Source organism: Halichoerus grypus, chromosome 14 (genome assembly GCF_964656455.1).
Source record: "Halichoerus grypus chromosome 14, mHalGry1.hap1.1, whole genome shotgun sequence".
Classification (NCBI taxonomy): domain Eukaryota; kingdom Metazoa; phylum Chordata; class Mammalia; order Carnivora; family Phocidae; genus Halichoerus; species Halichoerus grypus.
Genome location: NC_135725.1, coordinates 64,679,288 through 64,705,410, shown reverse-complemented (window position 1 = coordinate 64,705,410; position 26,123 = coordinate 64,679,288). Strand labels below are relative to the sequence as shown.

At 44.2% G+C, this 26,123-nt stretch overlaps 1 protein-coding gene across 1 annotated transcript; it reads left to right on the top strand.

The window, feature by feature from the left end:
* Positions 1 to 11,399: 11,399 nt before the first annotated feature.
* Positions 11,400 to 25,084, top strand: ALDOB (aldolase, fructose-bisphosphate B). The gene is made up of 9 exons (XM_036065901.2): positions 11,400 to 11,514; positions 15,950 to 16,071; positions 16,890 to 17,101; positions 18,160 to 18,214; positions 19,085 to 19,245; positions 20,147 to 20,230; positions 21,053 to 21,227; positions 21,639 to 21,838; positions 24,565 to 25,084. Exons 2-9 carry the CDS (start codon positions 15,960 to 15,962, stop codon positions 24,658 to 24,660), a joined length of 1,095 nt encoding a protein of 364 aa, XP_035921794.1. The 5' UTR covers positions 11,400 to 11,514; positions 15,950 to 15,959; the 3' UTR covers positions 24,661 to 25,084.
* The last annotated feature ends 1,039 nt before the right edge of the window (positions 25,085 to 26,123 follow it).

The following is a 26,123-nucleotide window of genomic DNA, read 5'->3' as shown; positions in this document are numbered from 1 at the left end:
ATCGGGGACGCGCAGAGGGGCAGCGCGCTCCCTGCAGAAGGCCTGGGCTCTGCCGTTCGCTCCCCCTTCCCTGCTGCGGCGCGCCCCCCACCCCGCCTGGCACGGCGACAGCCCCTCCCCCAGCAGGAGCGCGACCTGCCGGGACAGAGACCCCCCGCCACACCCACCTCGGCCCCACCTTCCCTACTGGGTCCCACAGGTCCCTGCAGCCCGAGCCCGCACCTGCTGCCCGGCTCGGGCAGGGTCCCCTCCTCGCACCCGCCCCGCCAGCCCCTCCTACAGGCCCCCGCGCGGCTGCCTCGCCCCAACGGAAGCTAGTGCTTCAGCGTTCCTTCTGGTGCGAAGCCAGACCATTTCCTAAAAACGAGTATCTCACACCAAAAAGTAGTATTACGCTTAACAATGAAACACTGGTAGATTGCCATGAAAAATAATTTAGAAATAAAGAAGGCCACTATTAGCACAAAATTTTAGCCTTGTCTGTAAGTTCTAACCAATGTATAAGAGGCTATTGAAAAGGACTATGGCAGTATTTTATTATTTGTACAAGATATCATTTCTCTTAGAGTAGGATATTTAAAATGGAAGAACGTCAACTGAAAAACTATTAGAACTAGTTATGAATGTCAAAAAGAAGGTAAGTTACTAAAGAGCTTTTCTATAATGAAAGAAACGGATTTTCTAAGAGCAATCGTTAAGTTAAAAATATAAAGGAAAAATATCTCACTGAACACAGCAACATAGCATAAACTTAACAAGAAATGCATAGAGCCAATTATCACAAGAACTATGATAATTTTGTGAATACAAAATAAATAGAGGTGCCATTTCATCTTTGTTGATGCTAAGTTCTAACAACACATCAATTATTTCCTATAATTTCGATCAGAATGTCAAATTGAAAATTTCACAAAACCCTCAAAGGGTTCACTTGGAGAATTAGAAGATAAGAAGAACCAAGAAATCTTTGAAGAAGATTGTAGGGGAGGTCATCTAGATATTTACATGTATAATAAAGTAATTAAACAGCACTGAGTACTACAAGGAAAAAGTAAAATGCATTCATAGAAAAATAGAAAGCATAATATGTGTGTGCTGTGCATGCATATACATATATGTATTTTTTAAAAAGATTTTATTTCTTTATTTGAGAGAGAAAAAGCAAGCATGAGCAGGGGGAACGGCAGAGGGAGAGAAAAAGGGAGAAGCAGACTCTCCCCTGAGCAGGGAGCCCAACGTGCTCGATGTGGGGCTTGATGCAGGGCTCGATCCCAAGACCCAGGGATCATGACCCTAGCTGAAGGCAGACACTTAACCGACTGAGCCACCCAGGTGCCCCTCCCTACATATATGTATTAATCAAGTATATTATGAACAGTACCTCAAAAGAATGCTGAATTTTTTTTAGAAATAGTATCCAGATTAAGGTAACAGAACTCTTCATCATGGCGGTCCAACATTTTTTAACACCCTCTGACCTTTCTCACTTTGTAAACAAGTCCTGCTTTCCCAGGAGAATCCATAAATCGGGCATATGACTTAGGTCTACATTCCCCCTACTCTGCCCCAAGACACCCAATGTGGAAAAGAGCCACGTGAGGAGGCATGTTCCGGGAGAGACTGTTCTTCTGGGACGTGTGGTGTCAAGAGCGTTTGCTCTTTTGGAGCAGCCATGTCAGAGCTGCAGGTGTCTCACTGAGTCAGTTTTGTTTTTTTTTTTTTTAAGTTTTGGGGTTTTTTTTGTTAGAACCATCCTGGGGTGTGGTCAGATGTGCTGACCATGCCTGTCTTGTTCTTGGCTGTGTATTGTAGCCTACAAGTCTAGTTCTCTGGCCCTCACAGAGGTCTGTGAGATACCAAATATCCTTTAACAAATCCCTCTCTGCTTAAGTTGGAGTAGTGTCATGGGCTGAATGTTTGCGTCCTCGCAAAATCCATATTCCTAACCCCCAGCGTAATGGTATTAGGAGGTGGGGCCTTTGGGAAGGTGGAACCTTTGTGGATGAGATTAGTGCCTTTACAAGAAGAGACAGGGGAGAGCTTGCTTCCTTTCTCTCTGCTCTCTTCCAGGTGAGGGAGGATACAATGAGAAGACAGCCATCTGCAAACCAGGAGACATGTCCTCACCACACCCTGGATCTGCCAGCACCTTGATCTTGGACTTCCCAGCCTCCAGAACTGTGAGAAAATAAATGTTTGTTGTTTAAACGACCCAGTCTATCATATTTGGGTATAGCAGCCCAAGCAAAGACAAGTTGAGTCTGTTATTTGCATTTAAGAACATGCATGAAGAACATTAAGAAGATGCATGGTTGGAACCCCTGGGTGGCTTAGTGGGGAAAGCTTCTGCCTTCAGCTCAGGTCATGACCCCGGGGTCCTGGGATCGAGTCCCACGTTGGGCTCCCTGCTCAGCAGGGAGCCTACTTCTCCCTCTCCCTCTGTTCCTCCCCCTGCTTGTGCTCTCTCTCTCTCTGACAAATAAATAAATAAAATCCTTAAAAAAAAAAAAGAACATGCATGGCTCATACACTTTACTATTTGGGGGAAAATACATTTAAATTCCTGCTTCACTATTTGGGGAAAAATACATTTAAATTCCTGCTTCAAACTATTCACAAAAATAAAATACATCTGGATTAATGAATAAAATGTAAAAACACACACCCATACACACACATAAAACCAAACATACATTAAAACACCAAAAAACAAAGATAAACCTAAACAGAACAAGCCAAACTAATAACAATGAACTAACTAACCACTATGGTTCAACACTTGATATGAGTAGATCAAAAATATGAATGAACTAGCAGGCAATGAGAGATGGAAACGTGGTCAGTTAAGTGGTTTCACAACATTAGAAGATAAAATTAACTGACTGTCCAGGAGAAGCACAACTCTTCTTAGTTCTCAGGTCAGGCAGGAATTTTTGTCTGTGCACTTCATACCGAGCACAGGCTGTGAGGGGATTATTGGACAATGGCCTGAGAGTGAGTAGCACAGACTGATTTCTGGTGATGGCCCCCAGGCAAGTCAGAGCATAACATACCAAAAGCACATTAGCGCTATTCACCCAAAACAGTTCCAGCAGGAAAGGTGTAGGCCTGGGTATGCAATGTGCCCATTCTCTTTACCTCTGACATTATCAAACTGGATGGACTGCATATTCTTCCAGGGATCCTCTCCTGATGTTTCTTTCAGGCGATCTTTCCAATAATTAAGGGACTTAAGCCCAAGTTTATACTCCTTTGCTGTAGAACAAAGATCTCTCTCTCTCTCTACATAATCAAGATAGTCATGGGACAGGGCCTCTCAGAGGCCATGGGAGATCCAAGCTACTTCCCTATTTTTCAGCTTCCAGTAAGTATATTAAAAATGAAGAAATGGCAAAACCAGAGTTAATTTGCATGCATACGTTTAGCATGTTAATGCTTTGAATACACACATATAACAATAATTTTGTGTATAACTCATTTGGTGATAACGTCAAAACTGAATTTGAGGCCTTTCTTGAATGTGAAGCTCAGATCTTCCTGGTCTTCTGGTGTTGGTCCTGGTTAAAGTTATATTCCCAAAACTTAGAGTCTATATGTTAATAGCCAAGTAGTTCTAGGCTTGGCTAGACACCCTCCTTGGCCAAGATAAAAAACCATTGATATATACCTAATGAAAACAATGCTGTTCCTGACTTTATAAGCAAACATGTAAAAACCACACTAGTGTGGGCTTGATTTTTAAGACCCCCTTTAAAGGGGGTGAATGTCTATGAACAAATAATTTAAAGTCAGAATTGTGCAGATCTTCCCTTGCCTTTCTTCCAGGCCATGATTAACTAACAGGGTCACAGTCTGTCCTTGTCATGTCTAGCTCAAGAAAATGAAATTACATCATCTGGGTACAAAGGAATACTTGTCCTTTGTTCACTCTTCTCTGGTGTTTTCTGGTTCTGTTCCACTCCCACATTCAGAGCAGTAGGGCACGGGGAAAACAGGCCCATGGGGGGATTGCTCCTCCTTGCAGCCTGGCACCCACCTCCATCCAAAACACATACCTGAAGTTCGATCTCAGAGCTGGAAAACCTCGACCCTCTCACTGCTGGTCAGCAGGTCTGCGTTTGGATTCTTCCCTGACCATCTCAGAGAAAGAGATGACCCTCCTCTGAACTCACAAGGGGGCTTGCCTCCCTTGTGGCCCTCACCACACAACCTTGGAATATGCTTACAAGAGAAACCAAAATTGTGATGTAATGCCAAACACCCCTGAAGGAAGGTGGAGCGGGTTGGAGAAGTTTCAGGGTTTCTGAGTGGCTTGTCCCAGCAGAGCATAGGGCTCCGTCTGACAGCCCAGAACGTTGATTTTTTGGAGATACAAAGGTCTGGAGGTGCATGGTGGGGTACTGCCTCAACCTACTGGTTGAGTAAAAACAAGTCAGACTTCTAAGGACAACCTGAGAGGGAGGAAATGAGCAGGGGACATGGCAGAGGAGAGAAGTAGAGCCTCCAGCAGTGAATGGAACAGCCCGCCTGGGTGTGGGGGTGTTTCAAAGGACTTTTATTTATCTTTATTTACTTATTTTTAAAGATTTTATTTATTTATTTGACAGAGAGAGACACAGCAAGAAAGAGAACCCAAGCAGTGGAGTGGGAGAGGGAGAAGCAGGCTCCCCGCTGAGCAAGGAGCCTGACGCGGGGCTCGATCCCAGGATCCTGGGATCATGACCTGAGCTGAAGGCAGACGCTCAATGACTGAACCACCCAGGCACCCCTCAAAGGACTTTTAGGAACAGGGATGACTAATGTTCAATTTTAAATTGTATGTCTTCTTTGGAAAAATGTCTATTCATGTCTTATGCCCATTTTTTAACTGGGTTATTGGTTTTTTGGGTATTGGGTTTTATAAGTTCTTTATAGATTTTGGATACTAGCCCTTTATCAGAAATGTCATTTGCAAATAGCTTCTCCCATTCCACAGGCTGCCTTTGAATTTTGTTGATTGTTTCCTTCACTGTGCAGAAGCTCCTTATTTTGATGAAGTCCCAATAGTTTATTTTTGCTTTTGGCTCCCTTGCCTCAGGAGAGGTGTCCAGTAAGAAGTTGCTATGGCCGATGTCAAAAGGGTTACCGCCTGTGTTCTCCTCTAGGATTTTAATGGTTTTCTGTCTCATATTTAAGTCTTTAATGCATGGCCATCTCTTTATTCAACTCTCCTCCTTCATGCCCCTTTATGCTTTCCACAAATCACATTGCCATTTTCTTCCATCTCCTCAGGCCTGTTTCTACCTCTCTCTTCATCTCTTTCAAGGGATAAGTCACACTTTCAAACTTTGGATACCATAAGGGGTGAAAAAAATCTTTCCTCATCTAAAGCTCCCCACTACCCTCTGGGGGGGAGTGTTACTCTTCTTGGGTGTGGGTACGCCACTTTTGAGATGAACTCAGGATCCAGCTTAATTTTTCTGCCTATTAAATGAAGAAAGCTTTTGAGGGTGGGAGTGAGGTGGGAAGATTCAGGATGAAGGACACGGGATATGATGAAGTTGGGTATTGTGGGAGCAAAAGTTTTAGAGTGACTCTTCTTTGGTGACTGAGAAGGAAAAGGGAATTTGGAGAATGTAGGAGAAGGGGATGATAGCAACTGTTATTTATCCAGTAATTAATTTTTGCCAGGCATTATGCATAACCCTTTTTGTTCACCATCATTCAATCCAATCCTCCAACAATGTTGTAGTTTACGTCTTATTATTATCCTTTCACTGCTGAGGAAACTGAGGCTCAAAGAGCTTAGAGGACTTGGCCAAAGTAACACAGTGAGGAAGCCCTGAGCCAGAATTTAAGAGTAAGTTCTATTTAACTTCAGAGTCCAGATTCTTAATGATGAAAAAATATTGACTTGCCACAAAATTTTATGTCTGGATGTTCAGAAAGGCACAAGGTTGAGTTTGTAGGTAACTGGATTAATTGCCTGGGAGGCTGAGTGACCCTGTTCTTCATTTTGTGGGGGAGTAGATGGCTGAGGCGGTCACAAAGCAATGGACTGGTCCACTCTTTGCAGATGCTGGCTGGTTGCCTGCCCCTCAGAGTCTGAGCCTTTTGTCCAGCTTTCCAGGATCTGGTCAGCCTGGCACTCTTCATTCCTATGGGATGAAGCAACCCGAGGGGTAGGGGAATAGGAGACAGGTAGTTAGAACTACCCAGGTTCTTTCATACACACCAGTATTTTGAAGATTTTTCTTTTCTTTTGAAGATTTATTCATTTATTTTAGAGAGAGAGAGAGAGAATGAGAGCAGGAGCTCGAGCAGGGGGGAGGGGCAGAGGGAGAGAGAGTCCTTCAAGCAGACTCCCTGCTGAGCACGGAGCCTGATGCCCTGATGCCCAGCTTGATCCCAGGACCCTGAGATCATGACTTGAGCTGAAATCAAGAGTCAGATGCATAACCAACTGGGCCACCCAGGTGCCCCAGTATTTTGAAGATCTCTAGTCAAAAAATAATCTATTTTAACAATAATTCCCAAAAGAAAACATTTTTATGGTCTGAGTTTCTTATATTATTGTTTAAAACCATTGACTTTGTTTTAGGACAACCATGTGTGTTAAAAAAACATGCAATTTCAGAGGAGAAGACCACAGAACATGGCCTTCACTAGAAGGGATCCCTCCTTCACTGCAGAGATGATGAGTTCAAGGCCCTAGGATGGCTTTAAAATCACAGATTGATATTGAAGTCCTTGCCCTGTTACTTACTAATGGTGTGACCTTGAGCCAGAGACAGGATCAACTCCTTCCCCTCCAAAACAATGCCTAGCCAGCTGACTGATGTATTCTATGTGAGGTGCCCAGAAAAGGTCCTGTGAGGAGGAAGTGTCAACAAATTGTACTACTCTCCCTTGGGTAATATGTTCTACCGCCCAGTGTAGAACTAGGGCCGGAACCTTGTTTTCTGATTCTCACGTGGGGTGTGTGTGTGTGTGTGTGTGGACACGCACGCACATGCATACCACAGGAGCATTGGTAATGTTTGCCTATCCCCGAAGCAACATGGTTTAGTCATCCTGTAATTAGGTAGGGCTTTATCGTTTCCAAAGCACTCACTTAGATGCTATCGCTCACTCAGTGGGACCACATGGAAAAGTTATACGGGGGGGGATTCCTAGGCCCACTTTGCACATCATGTATGGGAGGCTGAGAGAACGTGGTTTCCTTCAGTCCCCTAGCTAGCCAGGGGCAGAACTAGACCACCACCTAGATCTTGTGCCTCCCTCTCTGTACCTCTTTCCACTGGTGCACAATGCCTACCCACCTAAAGGCCAAACAGTTCCACCAAAGAGATAAGGAATAGTGAAAAAAATACAGGCTGGGGGTCATAAATGACATAAGTAACTGACAATCCTGATTAGATAGTGAGGGAAAAACTGGACTTTGATATGATTAAGCAAAAGGCAAAGAGAAAACACTGACAAGGCAGTAAACAACTCGCTAGGAGGGAATATGGGACAATGGGGGCTGGTGGTCACTGCTGACCCCAGTGTAACTCTTTCCTGTCAGATAACTACTGGTCACTCATCCTGAAAGTCTGCAGCCCTGTCCTTTCTGCCTCTGCCTCTGCAGCGTCCTAACTGCACATACATGTTTCCTCAGACAAGGCAAACCTCGTTCTTTATCACATTCAGGCTTTAGTTGTCTCTAGTCTCAAGGGGAGTGGTATTTCTAAGCCCTAGAATTTAGATCATCTTAAATTCTCACTGTCCCTCTGTGCATAGGTCTTACAGTCTCACGCACTCGGTCAGATGCTATGGAGCACGATTTAGCCATGTAGCAGTCTGGAATATCTAGACTTTTCTTTCATGTTACTTCATGGAGTCTTCATTGAACACTACCACCACCACCACAACAACTTGGTACTTTTTTAATATGCATTCTCTTATTTGGTTTGATTTGATTTGATTCTCACCTCAACTTTCTCTTCCCACTTCTTAGATTAGAAGCCTCTTGACAACAGGCCAGTCTTATTCATCGTGTATTCTCTACAAAAGTATACTCTCTGCGAAATGCCTCTGGAGCTCACCAAATGCCTTATACATAGAACCTCAATAAAAATTTTGTGAACCATGCTGAAATAACACTAGCTCTATCCCTATGACCAAAATAATGACTGCTGGTTTCAGGGTGCTGAAACTATCCCGACCCCCACAGCAGATTTCAAGACAATAAGGAAACATCTGCACCACAGATTAGAAAAGAGATTTTAAAATGCCATATTGACCCAACCATGGATCTTCCTTGCATCGTGTAGATGTGGCCCCTTTTTATGAAAGTTCTTCCCCTATAATATTACTAAGCCTCTACTGATTGTAACTCTATGATCCAGGAGATTTACTGGCATGTACAAGTTTGTTTGTGGACTCAGACGTCATAGTGCTCACGAATACATTGAATTCGTGGCCCGTCATATTCAAATCAGAACTATCTAGAGTGGGGTGGGGAGTGGAAAATAAACATGGCAGTTATTGGAGGTATTGACCGTAATGCTCACAAATGACATCATCTTATTTTTGCCTGTTAGGAGAGTCTGCAGTTGGAGACCTCTAAACCAGAAGTATGCATTCAGATTGGGCCATTTAATAAAAATGTACTCTGTGCTACACCCCTCATCATATGTCGTTTCATTCCTGCTTCATAATCAGTTTTGGATGGAGGCATGACCAGCCCATTTGACCAATGGCAACACTGAGGGTCAGAGAGGTTGGAGGATTCCCCAGTGTTTCACAGCCCCCGGGTCCCACGCTCTTTCCACATATCATATCATATCTCAGTTTTGAACATATTGCTAAGTTAAGAGACTTTAAAAAAAACCACCCAACCCTGCAAGCAGTCTGTGTTGCTCCGGGGTTGCTGTTTCTCTAAGCTCCAGGAAGCCTTGCCCTTGCTTTCCTGCACTTTGAGTTTCAGCAGCACATCCAAGCCCGGAGGTGGCCAAATGCTGATGCCACGGGAGCCACAGCAGGTGGCACCAGTCAGAGGCGAATGTGCTCATGCTCCTCTGACACGCTGGCCAGGCTGCTGTCCACGTGAAATGATACCCAGCAAGAGCAGGGCCACCCAGGTCTGCCGACGCAAGGCATTCTTCCCTGATGAATGCAGGTTTAATGTCCAAGGTTATAAACTGCTGGGAGGGGGAGAGGGAAAGGGCTATTCTTACCTTTTGGTGGCAGCCAAAAGGTAAGCAGCCCTGCTTTAGATCACTGGCTTGGAGGAAACAGGAGTCCCCGTGTACCCGTCCTGTGACTCCAGGCAAGTTACTTGCCCTCCCCGAACGAGAGTTTCCCCACCCAGAAAACAGGAGTAATAAACCTCTCCTCAGAGGGGTGCTGAGATGGCAGATCACGTGTAAAAAGAACCAGAGGCATCCTAACACCTCAAAAAAAAATAGCTACTATTATTGTTATTGCTGTCATTGTTATAACAAGAATAATTCGTGCTGCTAGCGTAAGTAAAATTGTTTCTACCATGCATCTCTTGGCAGGTGGCACGTTTTAGTCACGATTCTGACACTCCAACCCTGACCCCCGACAGCTGTCGCTAGCCCTGCTCTCCATTGTATCATCACTATCCTCCATATTCTTCCTCCATTCTCCTTTGACAAAAATCAAATCTGATGAAACTCACATATCCCCCAGATCAGGCCATCTTGGTCTGATCAGGGGCTTGCATGAGCATCAGGTGGAGATGGGGAAACCAGAAAGTGTGCCTTCAGGGGGCACATGGAGTCAAGAATGCTGATGACCTTTACCTGGCCTGGCCCTTTGCTCTCCTTAGGACAGGTCTTGGCCAAAACTTCCGTTGCCAAATGGGCCTCAGTTTTGTGTTTCAAACATTTCAATTTCCTTTAATAATCATGTTCTATGTCTAATGCTCCCCCACTTTTAGAAGCTGTCTGAGCCTAAACTCTATTAAGACAACTTAGTTCTCTGCTTCTTTTTCCTTCATTCCATTGACAGTTCACTTATTAGAGCATCACACCGTATACCATCAAGCACTTTGATTTTTAGGGTGTTTTTTTTCCCTTCCATTTTATGAGTTATCCCAAAGGAATATAGTCCTGAGAATTTTATCATGGTCATTCATTATTTTTAGATTTCCCCAGAACTTTTATTTGCCTCAGGAAGAAAATTTTATTTGCCTTCTCTTGACCTAGATTTTGGTTTAGTGCTCAGGAAAAAAAAAAAAATCCCTGTAAAACGAACCCTTACCCAGACAGTGCCATAACTAGGGAAGCTGGTAGCTTACAGCAATCACTTTGAGTTTTATTCTAGTTTTTTTTTTTTTTTTTTTTTTTTTTACCACGTTAAAGACAAATGCATAAAGGGTGAGAAAGAGTGAGAATGGGGTAGATACAGTGTGTTCTGGTATTATCAACATCAGGGGGCCCAGCTTGGTTTTGGAGGACAAGGAGGGATCTCATGCCTACTGTGTGCAGGCACTCTACAAACTCATTTAATGCTCTTGTGAAGTTGAGATCCCACTTTACAGAGGAGCATATTAAGGCCTAGAGACATAGGAAGGAAGGAAGGAAGGAAGGAAGGAAGGAAGGAAGGGAGGGAGGGAGGGAGGGAGGGAAGGAGGGAAGGAAGGAAGGAAGGAAGGGAGGGAGGGAGGAAAGAAAGAAAAAAAAAGAAAGAAAGCGAGAGAGAAAGAAAGGAAGGAAGAAAGAAAGAAAGAAAGAAGGAAAGAAAGAAGGAAAGAGAAAGAAAGAAAGAAAGAAAGAAAGAAAGAAAGAAAGAAAGAAAGAAAGAAAGAAAGAAGGAAAGAAAGAAAGAAAGAGAAAGAAAAAGAAAAGAAACCTTGGCCAAGTTCGTGTGTTTATTTATTTATTTTTTTTTAAAGATTTTATTTATTTATTTGAGACAGAGAGAATGAGAGAGAGAGAGAGAGCACATGAGACGGGGGAGGGTCAGAGGGAGAAGCAGGCCTCCCGCTGAGCAGGGAGCCCGATGTGGGACTCGATCCAGGGACTCCAGGATCATGACCTGAGCCAAAGGCAGTCGCTTAACCAACTGAGCCACCCAGGCGCCCCAAGGTCGTGTGTTTAGTAAGTGCTAGAGCTAAGGTGACATTCTTCGCAGGTTCTGTTGGTGGCTCTAGAGCTCTGTCATTTACTAGTTGTGTGACTTAGGGGAATCCCCTAGTCCTCTGTTTTTCAGTTTCCTCACCTGAAAAATGAACCGACTGGATGAAGAACTACACGGTCTCCAGATAGCCCCTGTAGCTTTAACATTCCCTGAGTCCAATGAGTGTGTGAGCATGATCAGGACTGGCTGTTTATGAGCCAATCAGGCACTGGATAAACAGTGGGAAGGGGAGGGTGAAAGTTAAAAAAAAAAAACCAAACCAAAAACAACAAACTTTGACAGGAGGTCTATAAAAACTGCGTGTTCCCAAAGGTTCGTCCTATTTGGCAGCTGCTGACTCCTCCACAGCTTCTGATCGCTAAGAGGACTTTCTTCTCCCAAACTGTAAGTAACAGAACTTCCTTTGTCTACCTGGACTGCACCAGGGAGTGAGGGTTACTGATGGTGCTACACATGTAGCCGAGAAAGTCTGTTTGCTTTTATTTTCAGGAGAAACTTGGTGGTGGCCGAAAACGTGCTGGTGTGCTGAAATGGTTGTTTTTCTCCCTAAGCGTAAATGCTCATCCACAGCTTTGCTGACTCTCTGAGTGGAGGCAAATGTTCAAGACCATTCCCAGTGTTACCCATATGAAGGCGCTTCTGTCTCTGGCCTGGGAGAAACAACTTGAATACACTTATTTGGCTAGGTTCTAATCACTTCTCGAGATTCCTGCTCATTTCTACTCTCTCCGTAACAACTACTTATTTCCATGATTTATTTACAGACCTGTCGTCTTACGTCATTTTCTTTATTCTCTTCCTACACCCACTAGTGTTGGCACTGATGTTTTTTGGTCACACAAATGAACTCCTTGCCTTCCCCCACGGCTCAAATGAGAACACGGAACAGGCTTGGAATCGCCACAGAGCACCGCCGTCATTTGATTATGAATTATCAAACTTCCACTCATTTGATCGTTCCTATAACATGTCCTACTTTGAAGATCCTACAGCTTAAGTTATTTGGAATCAAAAGCGGCTGATGTCCTTTGGGACGTTTGCTCTACTATCTGAAAAATAGACATGTTGTGAGGATAGGTTGCCTTCTAAAATAAACTTCTCCTAAATAGTTACCTAGGGCTCCATTTGCCAGTTTGGATCCAGCGGGGGCTTAGCTCTGCTGCCGTTAGGCCAAGGCACATCTGGGCACCCCCCAGGCCGACGCTAGAGCCCGAGGTGCTGAATGCAGTGTAGATGCTGTAATCCTAGAAGAAAGAGCAACACTCAGCTCTCTTTCTGAGCTACCTCACCTGTGTTCAAAGGCACCAGGCTGTCATAAGGCATCTCACTGCTTTTGTCGCTGTGACACGGGGGTGGGTAATGAAGCTGTGGGCATCTTCACACATCTGTATATAAAATTCTTGCTCACAGTGCCTGGAGATCATAGGCTTTCAATGAATAAGCCCCTCATGTCCTCTTGAAAACCCATCTGCCTTGTACACTGGAGAAGTGAATGGACTCTCTACTCCCTGATATTTCTCCAGGAGTTAAATATTCATATTTTACAAATCATTCTCTTTTCACAGAACCTCTTGAAGGAAGGCAGAAAGAACCATACTGTAGGTTTTATGTGCTATTTTGCTGAAAAGGATTGGAAAAGGGATTCCAAGTCATAAGCCAGTAGGATGTGGTTTATAATCCTAGAGCATCACAGTTTAGAAGGGGCATCAGACATATTCTTTCTGAGCCTCAGTTTCCCCATCTTTAAAGTTGGCAGGGTTGATATAGATATCCCTGAGGTCATTTGCAGCTGTTTTTCTGAGATTGCCTTCTATTCTTATATTTTCATATTCACAACCTCTTCCCAGATTTGTATATGTATCACCTGTTAATATGTATAATACATAATGTCATATATAGACCTATTTGAGAAATCAAACATTACAAAAAATTTATAAAGTAAAATGTGAGAGTTAGTCCATCCCATCCCAATCCCCACAGATAACACCAGGGTGGTTATTCTCTGCTTATATAGATCTACAAACCGTATGTACCATATGTGTTATACCATTTTTTTAATTAAACAGGAATGATATTTTATATCACATACTTCTCTGAAACTTGCTTTTTTTTTCTTTTTACTTAATAATATAATGTGAACGACTTCCCATCACACTTTAAAATCAAATTGGCTTGAGACCTCAATGAGCAGAGGCTTAGGAGCCCAAGATCATTCTCTATGGTTACCCACTCCCACCTGGCCTCCTGTCTCCCAGGGATAAACATTGGTCTGTGACCCTGTTTTATGATTAACAGAGGGGCAACATTTGTGCTGAGGTGGTATAGACCTTTAATCCCTCTGTAGAAGTTTAACTTCCCATAAACAGTATTGGTTCAATTTGACCTTTTCTCTGTTTTTTTTCTGGTCGAGTCAGCACATTCAGACTGAAAAAATAGCTTGGTAGTAAATAGAAACATGGAATCTCAGGCAATTTTTTTTTTTTAAATTTTTTTAAAAATTTAAAAAGAGAGAAATAGTAATACCCAACATTTTCATAATATATTATAAAACATCTTCATATTTATCATACAATTAACTCAACAAATATATTTTGAGCAACTATGATGAGTAGGGTGCTCACAGGTCACAGGAGATCCACTTGGCAATGAGACACCCAGCGCAGATATTAGCACCATTTATTCCACAGTAAACTAAGACTCAGAGAAGTTACTGACTGGCCCGTGGTCCCAGTGAGGAGGAAGCAGAACTGGTCCTTGAACCCAGGTCTGTCTGATCTAGTAGCTAGAACCTGTGTGAATGTGTGAGATGTTTATGAATTGAAGAGGTCCATGGTGTATGGATGATGAGCCACAGCCCACGGATTTTGAGTACTCTGGGGGTGTCCTCAACAAGAACTCTGGGGGTGTTATCAAGAGTCACCTTAGAGTCACCCAAAGGCCGATTCCTTTCACCAGGCTCACTCTTTCCTGGAAGGAGGGGAGTACTGCCCCTTATCCCAACTTTGCGCCTTATTAGTTAAATGTCCTTGGACAAATAATTAAACTCCCTTATGTTCTTTCCTTATCTATTATGTGGCAGTGGTGGGGGAAGCCCAGCTGCCTTTGGAGGTTATAATAAGGAATGAATTATACAGTGCTTGTAAAGTAATTAGTGGAGTACTTGGCATTAATGGTGATTGGCTATTATTGGGCTATGTTTTCCTTTTGTTTCATTAAGGAAACATCTTTATTTCTTAATTGTGAATTCCTTTATGCAGTTACCTAAACTGAGAGAGAGAATTTGTATTTTGGCCTGAAGTTTGCCAACTTCAGGTTGGCTTTTTCCACATAAAGATCTAGTGACCAGATTTACAGCTAGTAATCCCTGACTACAATATTAGGAACTCATGTGTAAACAAGGGGAAACATGATCGTTAGGTGGCTGGGATAGGAGCAGCCTTGGAAGAATATCTTCTCTAGAGATCATTGCCCACTAGCCTGTCCTGTCCCCAGTGACAGCACCGTGGTTCCACCCTTTGGGGTTAAAATGAGACTCTTGAAGTGAGAGTAGCATCAGTGATACCAATACTTTTTCAAGAATCAGTTCAGTAGCCACCCACTTCTTATATCAAGCCTGCCTTGAAGGGATGCACAAAATGTGAAGAAATTGATTTACCAGGAGGGGCAGGACCGGGTGGGGAGCTCTGCCTCCCCCTAGCTGAGACCTTGGACAAATCAGTTAACTTCTCTGAGTCTTAGCTTGCTCATTAATTAACAAAGATACTAGTTGCCCTGGTTACCCGGTTGCTGAGTGGATCAACCGAGGTGTCCCTGGGCTTGCAGGAAGTAGAAAGCAGGCATGGGGCGTCTACCCTATGGATGAGTGTATGAGAGGAAGGAGACCAGGGAAAGGAGGTCATAGGATTGGATAGGAAACCACTAAAGATAATCTTTACTACCATTTTTTTTTCTTTGATAGTCCAACACATGCAAAATTACTCTTTCTAACATCCAAGATGAGAGCCCTGTGAACTTGCATTTTCAAGACTGGCCCAAAGTGGCAGCCCAACAAAAGCAATGATCCCCTTCAGAGGACCACTGCTGAGAAGGGCGCTTGGATAGGGGATCTTCAAACCAGAGTCCTTCCTTGCTAGAGCAGTGAAGCTGAGAATTACTGGGGCAAGGATCACCAGATGACTTTGGCATCCTTAGAGTCCATGGGAGCCTCCAGCCCAGAGGCACTTAGGGAAAATCTTCCCCATCTATCCCAAATGCTGTCATAGGTCATTGAATATAAGAAAAAAGAGCCTTACACACCATATTCTCTATGTCCCAAAGCTAAGGGAGGTTAATTGCAAGGCCAAAGCCTCTCAAGCTTGCTATCCAGAGAATAACACAGGCTAACAGAACAAAATGGGAGATGGCCATAGAGGCTAAAAGCCTCACTGTCCTGGCCTCAAGTCATCCAGAGCACACAAAGGCACCAGCAATCCACAGAGAGATAGTCAAGTACCGCAGTGCCATCTATTTATCAGATTTGAGTGGGTCACTAATGAGCTGGTTCAGTCTCCAGATCAGTGAACCCAATGGTCTCCTGGAAGATATTCTATTTAGGATGACCAGGAAATTTGGCATCCCACTTTCATCCACTATGGCTAATTGCAACTACTTAAGCTAAAGGGGGAAAAACCCAGACCTCATTTGTTCATCCAGTTATGGAAGCGGGTCAAAAGTGTAAGAGGAGCCTAGAGGGTTTGTTTGTACACCTTCCCTGCCTTGGTCACGAATCTGTCTGAGCCACCTGCAGTTCTGTTCAGGACACTCCTGCACTCTTTTCCAGACCTGTCACCATGGCCCACCGATTTCCAGCCCTCACCTCAGAACAGAAGAAGGAGCTCTCCGAAATTGCACAGCGCATTGTTGCCAATGGGAAGGGGATCCTGGCTGCAGATGAGTCTGTAGGTGAGTGCAAGTAACGTCATACAAGTGTGTTCTTATTTCTACAACTTAGCCAAGGCAAGCAACAATTATATTCTCTTTCCTCTCAGAGGAGTGAAGGTACACAGGAGTGGGAGCAGAAGACCCAGCAAGCATAGACAGACATTTTGAGTCCTGTAGTTCCAGTAGGCAGATTTCTGAAAACCAAGGGAAGAGGTTCAAGCCCCCCATTTCAAGGCCCCTTGCCAGGGATCATGGAATCTAGACTGTAGCAAGGTCAAGAACTCAGGAACCAGAATGAGATCAGATACATAGACCTCTGCTGCTAATGAGAAGTCAATGTAAGGTCAGCTAAGGAAGGGCAGGGAGGGCAGGGAAGTGTCCTCATCTGGAACAGGGAAGGGCTTGTGGCTGAGAGAAGCCCAGAATGACACAAGGGAGGGTTGTGGCAGGCCTGTCTGGCCCACCATAAAATGATAGAAACCAGGGAAGTCAAGAGCCCGCCCCACCCCTCCTTCTATTGTACATACATCTAGTTAGATTGAGGCCTGGACCTGGATCGGGGTGGTGATGGCTAGAGAGGCCTGAGGGCCTAATATACACACTTGGACCCACTGGTGGCTTCCATCGTGACCCTGACATATCCAGTCCATACGCTTCCTATCCAACATCCTGGCAGCAGTCAAGGTCTTTCCCCTGGGAGCCGAAAAAGGAGACGGGAGTTTTAAAGATCTGAATAAAAGAGTCTTGCCCTTCATCCTGCTGAGGGTCACTAGAGGGGAGGAGGCCGGCGGTATAGACCTGGTTGGCTCCTCAAGCTGCCTTTGTCCCGCCCACCCTAGGCACCATGGGAAACCGCCTGCAGAGGATCAAGGTGGAGAACACCGAGGAGAACCGCCGGCAGTTCCGAGAAATCCTCTTCACCGTGGACAACTCCGTCAACCAGAGCATCGGGGGCGTGATCCTGTTCCATGAGACCCTCTACCAGAAGGACAGCCAGGGAAAGCTGTTCAGAAACATCCTCAAGGAAAAGGGGATCGTGGTGGGAATTAAGGTGAACACTTCCATTCCCATTTCCCTTCTGCCTCATTCCAGCCAAATGCCCAGCCCAGTCTCCGGGCTGACGCTCTGAACACCCTCTTCATCTAGTTGCCGTTCCCTCTGCCCTTCCTGTCATCAGCCTCGCCCCTGAGAAACAGGTCCTCTTCTAGATTTTTCGGCCGGTGTCTTCTTCTTTCAACCAAGTTTTATGCAAGGTACTCAATCTCCTGGTGTCCCAATTTTCTCATTTCTGAAATGGGAATAGTAGTGCCTACCTCATAAAGCTCTTATAAGGATGAAAGGAGTTTGTAAAACAGTTCCTGTCACATAATTATTATTTAGTTCATGGTCACTATTAATGATTAAACCACTTACTATTCAGGTACAACTCAGTCTTCCAAAACTGCAAGAACTTCTCACGAGTGAAAACTAGTATCTGTTGAGTGCTTACAGCTCCAAACGCTCATTTAATCCTTCTCGTAACCCCTGGAGGTCAATTCAGTTCTTATCCTCATTTTAGAGATGAGGGGAGAAAATGGACTTACAAGGCATAGCATAACTTGCCCACAGCAAGACAAAACCAGAGCCAGTTCACACCCAGCCTGTCTACCTCTCAGGCTCATGATCTCAGCCTCTGCTATGCCGAGAGTAGGGGCTGCATCTTTATTCTTTCGATTTCCTGGAATAATGTCGTGCTCGGTATGTGTAGGTGCTCCCTAAATGTCCCTCGAACAAATAAGTTAAGAGAAACTGCTCTTATATGGCCCCTCTGCATCCCAGGTGCTGTCAGATTACTTCTTACTTCCCGAGCTCCAGGCCTGTGCTTTCCATATTTTCCATCCTCCTAGTGTTGACACTTGCATTTTTTTCTTCCAGGTACTTCCCTTCTGCTATGGATTTAATTGTGTCTCCCCCGCCCACCCCACCCCCCCACCCCCGTGACTAATACACCTTCCTAAGTCAACTCCTTAGCTTGTGGAAGATGAGAACTATTAGTACCAGGGGCTCTGCTTTTGTTTTCCTGGGACCCCTGACACCTGCTAATTACTTGTTAATTATTTATATTCACAGTTAGACCAGGGAGGTGCTCCCCTTGCAGGAACCAACAAAGAAACCACCATTCAAGGTAAGGATATCACCTGCTGATATGAATCATGCTCATATATGCTAGAAATGAAGGCAAGCAAAGAGGTGAGCAAGGGAAAACAAAATATGAATCTCACCCTGGTTTTAGAGCCACACACATCTGCTTTTCAACCCTAGCTCCTCTATTCGATAACTATGTGACCTTAGGCTGGTCATATACATGTCCTGAGTCAGTTAAAATAGGATGACAATATCTACTTTGCAGAGTAGTCATGGGGATTAATTAGACAATGTACATAAAAAGTGCTTACCACGGTGCTTTGCACAGAGAAGATATTCTTACCTGAGAATGTAATTTTTAGAGAAAAATCCAGCAGCAGAAGAGAGGAAAGGTCCCAAGCTTTGGGATCAGACCCACCAGGGTTTGACTCCTAGTTTTATCATTTACTAATTAGACAATTTTGCAAGGTGCTTCACTGCCCAAGTGGACAAGTACAAACCATAGCATTAGGTTAGTTAAGCAGAATTTGAATGCCAGCTCTGTCACTCATTAGCTCTGCAAACTTGGTAAAGTCACGTAACCTCTTGGACCCTCAGGTTTCGCATCTGTAAAACAAGTATAATATTAACTATTAGAATTGTTATCATAATTAAATGAGATTATGTATGCAAAATGCCTAGAATCATGCCTAGAACGTAGTAAATACTAAACAAATATTAGTTCCCTCTGTTCTTCTTATTAAGTATAAAGCCCCAGTTTGGGCTTAGTATTGGGATTAATGTTTTCAGTCCTTAAGCTCTGCTGACTGAAAGAAAGGTAAGGCAAGGAAGAACTCCTTCACTTTATCAGTGGCCCCATGGATCAGGGACATGGGTGCAAAGAAGCCTTTCTCTCTTTTGTGACTTGCAGGTCTTGATGGCCTTTCTGAGCGCTGTGCTCAGTACAAGAAAGACGGTGCTGAGTTTGGGAAATGGCGTGCTGTGCTGAGGATTGACAACCAGTGTCCATCCAACCTTGCCATCCAGGAAAATGCCAACACCCTGGCCCGCTACGCCAGCATCTGTCAGCAGGTGCTCTGCCTTCCCCTTGGGCTAAAAAGCAGTCAGAAAGAGCTTTCTTCAGAACCTCTCTTTCCAATTTTACTACAAGTACCTGAACCTTATCTCACCACTATATCCTGGTGGCATTTTCCACCACTTCTGCTATAGCCAAGCGTGGTAGGGAAAGATTTGGTCCCACAAGTCGGCTATGAGCCCGAAAGGCCAATGCCGTCAATGGCTGCCCTCTGCCGAAGTTCTACAGGCTGAGTCTTAAGAGTGATCCAGCCCCTATGGCCAGGGCACTTGCTTACCTATGCTCCATCACATCTAAAACATGATCCTCTTAGATCCCTAGCTCGAGAGTGATAGCTCTGATTTAGCCCCAGTCCAAATAATATCTTGGAGGATGGTGACCTGACACTAGTTTCCAACATAGTGTCTCTGGGATCGATCCCAGTTAAGTCTGATTTGCTTGTGTGGGTGCTATGTTGAGGTTACCTGAGTTGTGGGTACCTGGAGAGTCCCAATTAGAGCTATACACAGTGTTTAATTCCTTAATTAACCCACACAAGGGGCATCCTTATTAGTGATTGAAGTTTGACTGCCCTAAAAGGGTGACAGCTAGGTTCTGAGGTAGCTAGAATAGTCTCTAGAAGAATCTCTAGCTATAGAAATTAAGGATTTGCATTATTTTACCCACTCCTAGGAGAACTTTCTTTTTTTTTTTTTTTAACCTCATTGTTCTTTTTTGGCTAAGCCACAAATGCTCACTAGAAATCCCATTAAATTTCCTGATACTGCCTTTAAGTCAGTGAATGGCACTTCTCTATAAGGGCTTCATTTTATCCCAATTGCAACTGTCAAATATCTTCTTAAGGAAAGGATCACAGTGAGCAGAGCTGCACTTTATCTCCCCCTTTTTCCTTTTTAGAATGGGCTGGTACCCATTGTTGAACCAGAGGTCATTCCTGATGGAGACCATGACTTGGAACACTGCCAGTATGTTACTGAGAAGGTAAGTCTTGAATATAAAGGTCCCAATTCCAGTTGAAATATCTTATTTTTAAGTAAGACCTGTTACTTAATATATATCAGCTGTTATATATGAAATATTCTTCAGTTGGAATCATTATGTAGCATTGAGAAGATAAGGGGGTACTTATCAAACCTTCTACTCTTTTGGTACAATGGTATTCTCCACATGGAAAAAGGATAGGATTTGCAGTACCAAGACTGGGATATGACAATCCATGTTCCCAGTTGTGGGCCCATGAGTAAATCCTATTATCTTTTGGGATCAGTTACATTATATGTAAAAAAAAAGAAATTTAAAAATAAGATGAGACTCACATGACAAAATGTAATTAGAAGGTACTTTGTTCATATCTGCAATGCAACCTGATTTCACGTTCTCCACTTGCAAAAGTTGGTGGAATGAGGTCTGAAAGTGCTTCTGTCTCTAAAATGTGTGTTTCTGTGACTCCTCAGCTTCTATGGGGATGGAGAATGGAGGCCAATTTAGATGTCCCCAACTAGCTAAATCAAGGCAGGCTCAACTGGCCAAAGGGAGTGATGGGAAAGAAAGAGTGAAGGGGCTCCAGGAAGCAGAGCCATGCCACCTGTCCGCAGTCAGAGTAAGGGAGGTGGGGCTAGGCCAGCTTGGCTGTGCTCAGTGGCCGCGGCGTGCGGTTGCCTGTGCATTGCTCTGATGAGGAAACTTGGGCCAAGCCCCATACGAGGATTCCTTTGTCTCTCAGCCCTGCAACCTGAAAGTGTCGAGGTCAGGGGACTGTCAGGCTGGCGCTGGGTTTCAGCTTTTGGACGTCTTGTCCCTCAGGTCCTGGCGGCTGTCTACAAGGCCCTGAATGACCATCACGTTTACCTGGAGGGCACCCTGCTGAAGCCCAACATGGTGACTGCCGGACATGCCTGCACCAGAAAGTATACTCCAGAGCAAGTGGCTATGGCCACCGTCACTGCTCTCCACCGGACTGTTCCCGCAGCTGTTCCCGGTAAGGCTTTCCTTCTTCTCTGACTTGAGGTCTAAGCCCTTATCCCGTGAAGGAGCTCCACCAGCGTTTGTGCTTGCCCGGGAGTCTTGTATCCAGGAAACGGACCTCTGTGTCTCACAGGCGGCCAGCACGTCCCCTCACACTCCATGATACCACAAGCTTGCATCTGTCCAAATGCACACAATCCATTGATTTCCTCAATAGGTCACCACCCTCCTTATTTATTAAAGCCCTTCTCTCCTTAGCCCCGCTAGCCTCGGCAGAAGCAAACTAATTTTTCCAACCCAGTTCCATGCAAATCAAGTAGAGAAAGGATGGAGGCATTCCATTTCTTTTAGGCTCCTGGCTTGCTCTCTCCAGCTGGGTAAAGAAGCTGGGAAGAGTAGAGTGCAATGGCTTCTCACCTTCCAGGCATCTGCTTCTTGTCCGGGGGCATGAGCGAAGAGGATGCTACTCTCAACCTCAATGCTATCAACCTTTGCCCTCTACCAAAGCCCTGGAAACTCAGTTTCTCCTACGGACGGGCCCTGCAGGCCAGTGCACTGGCTGCCTGGGGTGGCAAGGCTGCCAACAAGAAGGCCACCCAGGAGGCTTTCATGAAGCGGGCCCTGGTAAGATGCTATTCCTTTTTGTTGTTGTTGTTTTTAGAATTTATATATTTATTTTAGAGAGAGCGAGCGAGCAGGGAGAGGGGCAGTGGGAGAGGGAGAGAGAGAGAATCTCAAGCAGACTCCCTGCTGAGCACAGAGCCCAGTGCTGGGCTGGATCCCACGACACTGAAATCACGATCTGAGCAGAAATCAAGAGTCAGACACTCAAACGACTGAGCCACCCAAGCGCCCTAAGATGCTACTACTTCTTATCTACTTGATCGAGTGGATACTAGGAGCCTGGCTCTCTTACCTGGAGAAGCATTGTTTTCTTCAGAACGTGATGGTAAATACAGAGAGTGTCTACTAGATAGTTGAAAAGGTGGCATTAGAGCTCAGTAGGAAGGTGGGGGTTGGGGAGAGTTGTGGATGATCCGCACTGGGAGTATAGTTGATGACAGTGGACAGTAGATAATCTCCACAGAGACACTTGAGAGGGAAGAGAAGAGGGCCAAGGACTGAACCAGAGCACCTTTCATTTTAGGAAAAAATAGAAGAAAGCCACTAGGACAAGCAGCAGTAATAACATAGGAGGTGCCGAGGATCCTGGGAACCAATAGAAACAAGTTTCAAGGGGGTCGGTCATAATACACTATAGAGAGATTCAGAATAAAGGCTGAGAAAAAAGCTGAGATTGGCATGTGGGAGCCTACCGGTGACCCTCAACACAACAGTTTCCATAGAGAGAGAAGAACAGTGCCCATTCAAGAAGATGGTCAGGAAAAGGCCCAGAAGAAGGACCAGGAGAAATGAGGACAGAAAAGGATTTTATTCAGTCAGGAACCATTCCTTTTTGAATATCTACTGTGAGCCAAGGACTGGGGTGAACAAAGGAGACACATATACTGGCCTCAGGGAGCTTAGAGTTTAGCCAAATAGGAGACAGCTGGGCATGTTTAAATGTAAAGCACAAGGGTGATGGGTATTAAGGAGGGCACGTGCGGTGATGAGCACTGATGAGTGAGCAACTCACGAATCGCTGAACACCACATCAAAAACTAATGATGTATATGTTGGCTAATTGAACATTATAAAAAAATAAAGAAATGTAAAGCAAAAGGAGCCAGAGGAGAGATTAAAGATGAGGACAGTGGGGATAACTGAGAGGACACGGAGTTAGAAGAAACAGAATTGCGTGAGACTATTAAATGCAGGTGGCTGAGTTGGTCTCAGAAAGCAGGGAAGAGACAGCAAAGAAGAAAAAAAAAATGGGTTTGGAATCGGGTCTGTAGACGTGAAGGGATGTAGCGGTTGATTACCGTCGAGGGCATCTGTTGAGGGGGATAAGGGAATGGAGACTTCCCTCTTCACAGCAGGGAAGCCTGGGATAGCTGTTGAAGTAGTCCGCTAGGAGACTCCCAAGACAGAATGGCCAAGCATCAGGCAAGGTGCGGCTGAAATGAGAGTGAGTTTGCAGTGCATTAACTTAGATCTGAAATTTTCCTAATAGCTCTCTTAATCATGCAGGAAGATCTAGAGCAATCTAAATGGGAAATAGGATAGAAGAGTAAAAGTTTAATAGAGAGGAGTGCTGAATTTGAGCAATAGCCGTATTCAGCGGCTTGCTGATCACAGAGGAGGCTGGGTGAGGAATCGAGTGTAGGAGGAGTTTGGCAATGAGGCACTTTTAAAGGGAAGGCAGACCCCAGAGAAGCTTAGAAGACATCTCAGGGGCATAAGAGAGGTGTAAGATGTTAGAGGTAGTTCCTTACTTTGTTAGGATGGAGAGCTGGGTGTGGCTGTGCTGGGGTGTGGCTGATGAGGGGCAGGGAGATGTGGCTAATACGAAGGAGGGATTGTGAAAGTAAGGGTCAGAAGAGCCATCCACACAAAAGAAGGGAAGCTGAGCTCATTTAGGATGGTGGTTCTCAAGCTTGAGTATGTATCCGAATCACCTGGACGGCATGTGAAAACAGATTCTGGACCCCAGCCACTGAGTTTCTAATTGAGACGTCTGGGGTCAAACCAGAGAATTTCCATTTCTAAGAAGCGCTGAGGTCCATGCAACATGCTTTGAAAATCACTGTGGATGTAGAAACAAGTCCCAGAGAGAGCGAGATAATAGCAACAGGGACTTGAAGACATGGTACCATGGAGTGGCGCTCAAATTCTATTATTGCAGGTTTCGTAATTCTGAACTCCCCTTTAATTGGAATTTACACAAGGAACCAAATGATAGTATGATTACAACTACAAAAAATGATATATTCTTATGGGCAAGTATAGGTGGAAAATGGAAATTTTTTAAAAAAGAGTTTTTAAAATTTGCTCTTGTACGTCTGGCTGCACCTTGCCTGATCCTTCGGCATAATGTCTGGTCCATTTTCTAGCAAACTGCTGCAGCAGCCCCTGCAATCTTCTCCACTGGAAACATCCATTCCCTTACCACTGTATCAACTTCAGTTTCTAATACTGTTGTTGCAATACTGTTGGTACTAAAAAGAAACTTTCTCAGTAACTGACACAAACTTCAGTTTGCCTGAGAGATGCTCAGGAAACTGGGATAAAAAAGGAGATAATGTATTACAGAAGGCAAGAAATGCTATCAGCACTAATATTTAGCAAAACCCCTGTAAGGAGAGAGAAATCCAGATGCAGGTGGAGCTGGTTTCAAATGAGAGCCAGAGGGTCAAATACAGGGTTGCGTTTGCTCTGACCCCATGTCCTTTTTCACGCTTGTTTTTTAGGCTAACTCCCAGGCAGCCAAAGGACAGTATGTTCACATGGGCTCTTCTGCTGCTACTTCTACTCAGTCCCTCTTCACAGCCTCCTACACCTACTAGAACCCCAGGCCCACCAGCCTGCCTCCAGCTCTTCTGGGTGTCTTGGTAGGAGGGCTGAAAGAGAACGACTTTTCTACTGACCCTGGAAGTTAGACAAAATCAGAGTGGAACTACTGGAAACACAATGCATGTTAAATTCTTAGACACAACAACAACAAAAAATCAGTTCTTGAAACGTAGCTGTGAATATCAAGGATCTGACGAAATTTCATGCAATTTCCTTGCAACAGCTCCAGCTCCCCATGCCCCAGAGTATCCACCCAGGAAAAGAATAGACTTGAAAACAAAACCAGCTCTCCGTTCGAATAATGACCACCTCAGAAGCTGAGTGTGGAGAAGTGTGTCTTATTCAACAATCGTAGCAGTGGTAGCTTATGGAGGCAACTGCAACCAAAAAAGAAATAAAATATTCTAGAAGCCTTCAGCTGGTATCAGGTTTTACTTTCCGCTCCTGCTTCCAAAGGGCTCAATATAGTTCATGACCTTTGACTCTACTAGACATGACTGGCATTAATGGTCAGGGTCCTCAACTAGGGCTACTCATTGAAATCATCTGCCAAAAATGTAAAAACCCAGATGTTCAGACCACACTCCAGCCCAGTTAAATCAGAAACTCTGGATGTGGGATCCTCTAAATATCAGGGTTTCTTAACAGCTTCTTTGGTGATTCCAAAGTATAGCCACATTTGAGAACTACCATGCTAAATTTCAAGTCTGAGGATATTTTAAAATGAAAGCCCTTCATAATAGGAAGCAAGCTACACTGTAAAATGATTTCAAGCAACATGCAGAGTGTAATGGGAGAATCAGTGTGGCTATGATGCTCGCAGCGTTCCTCGTGAAGTGACCCACGTTTGGTGACACACACCCACTCCCTATGCACATCTGAGCACACTACCTCGGTTTGCAGGAAATACAATTCACATAATTATACTTTATTGCAGCTTTCAATGTTCAGAATTAACCGAGAGAAAAAGCATTAAAGACAACCATAGTTACAAAAGAGAATTTAAATATAATTTTGTACAATATAAAAATTATGATTTTGGTGGAAAAAAAAAGTAATGACTTCACTGACAAGCTAGGAAATTAAAGGAAGAGGAGATGTAGAGAGAAGTGAAGGGAACATTCATTTACTTAGTGGGGAGTCAGGATACTACTTAAAATTGATGGATTGAGAAACAGTGCTTAAAAAAAGAAATAGTGCTTTAAGTCTATTAAAGGGAATGGATATAAATCATTAAAATATTTCTACGTATAATTAAATATAGGAGAAAAGTAGTAAACTAAATTCTTTGTCTTGAAGAGTGCAAAGATAAATGATATTGCTTAGAGTAGATAAATTAAGAACTAGAGGCATACACATAGCATTTAGAGGAGTAAGACAGAATTAGTCCAAAGGCACTTTGTCTGAGGAGAGAGACCTGGGAATGAAGCACGGGGAAGATTTTTACTCACGTGTC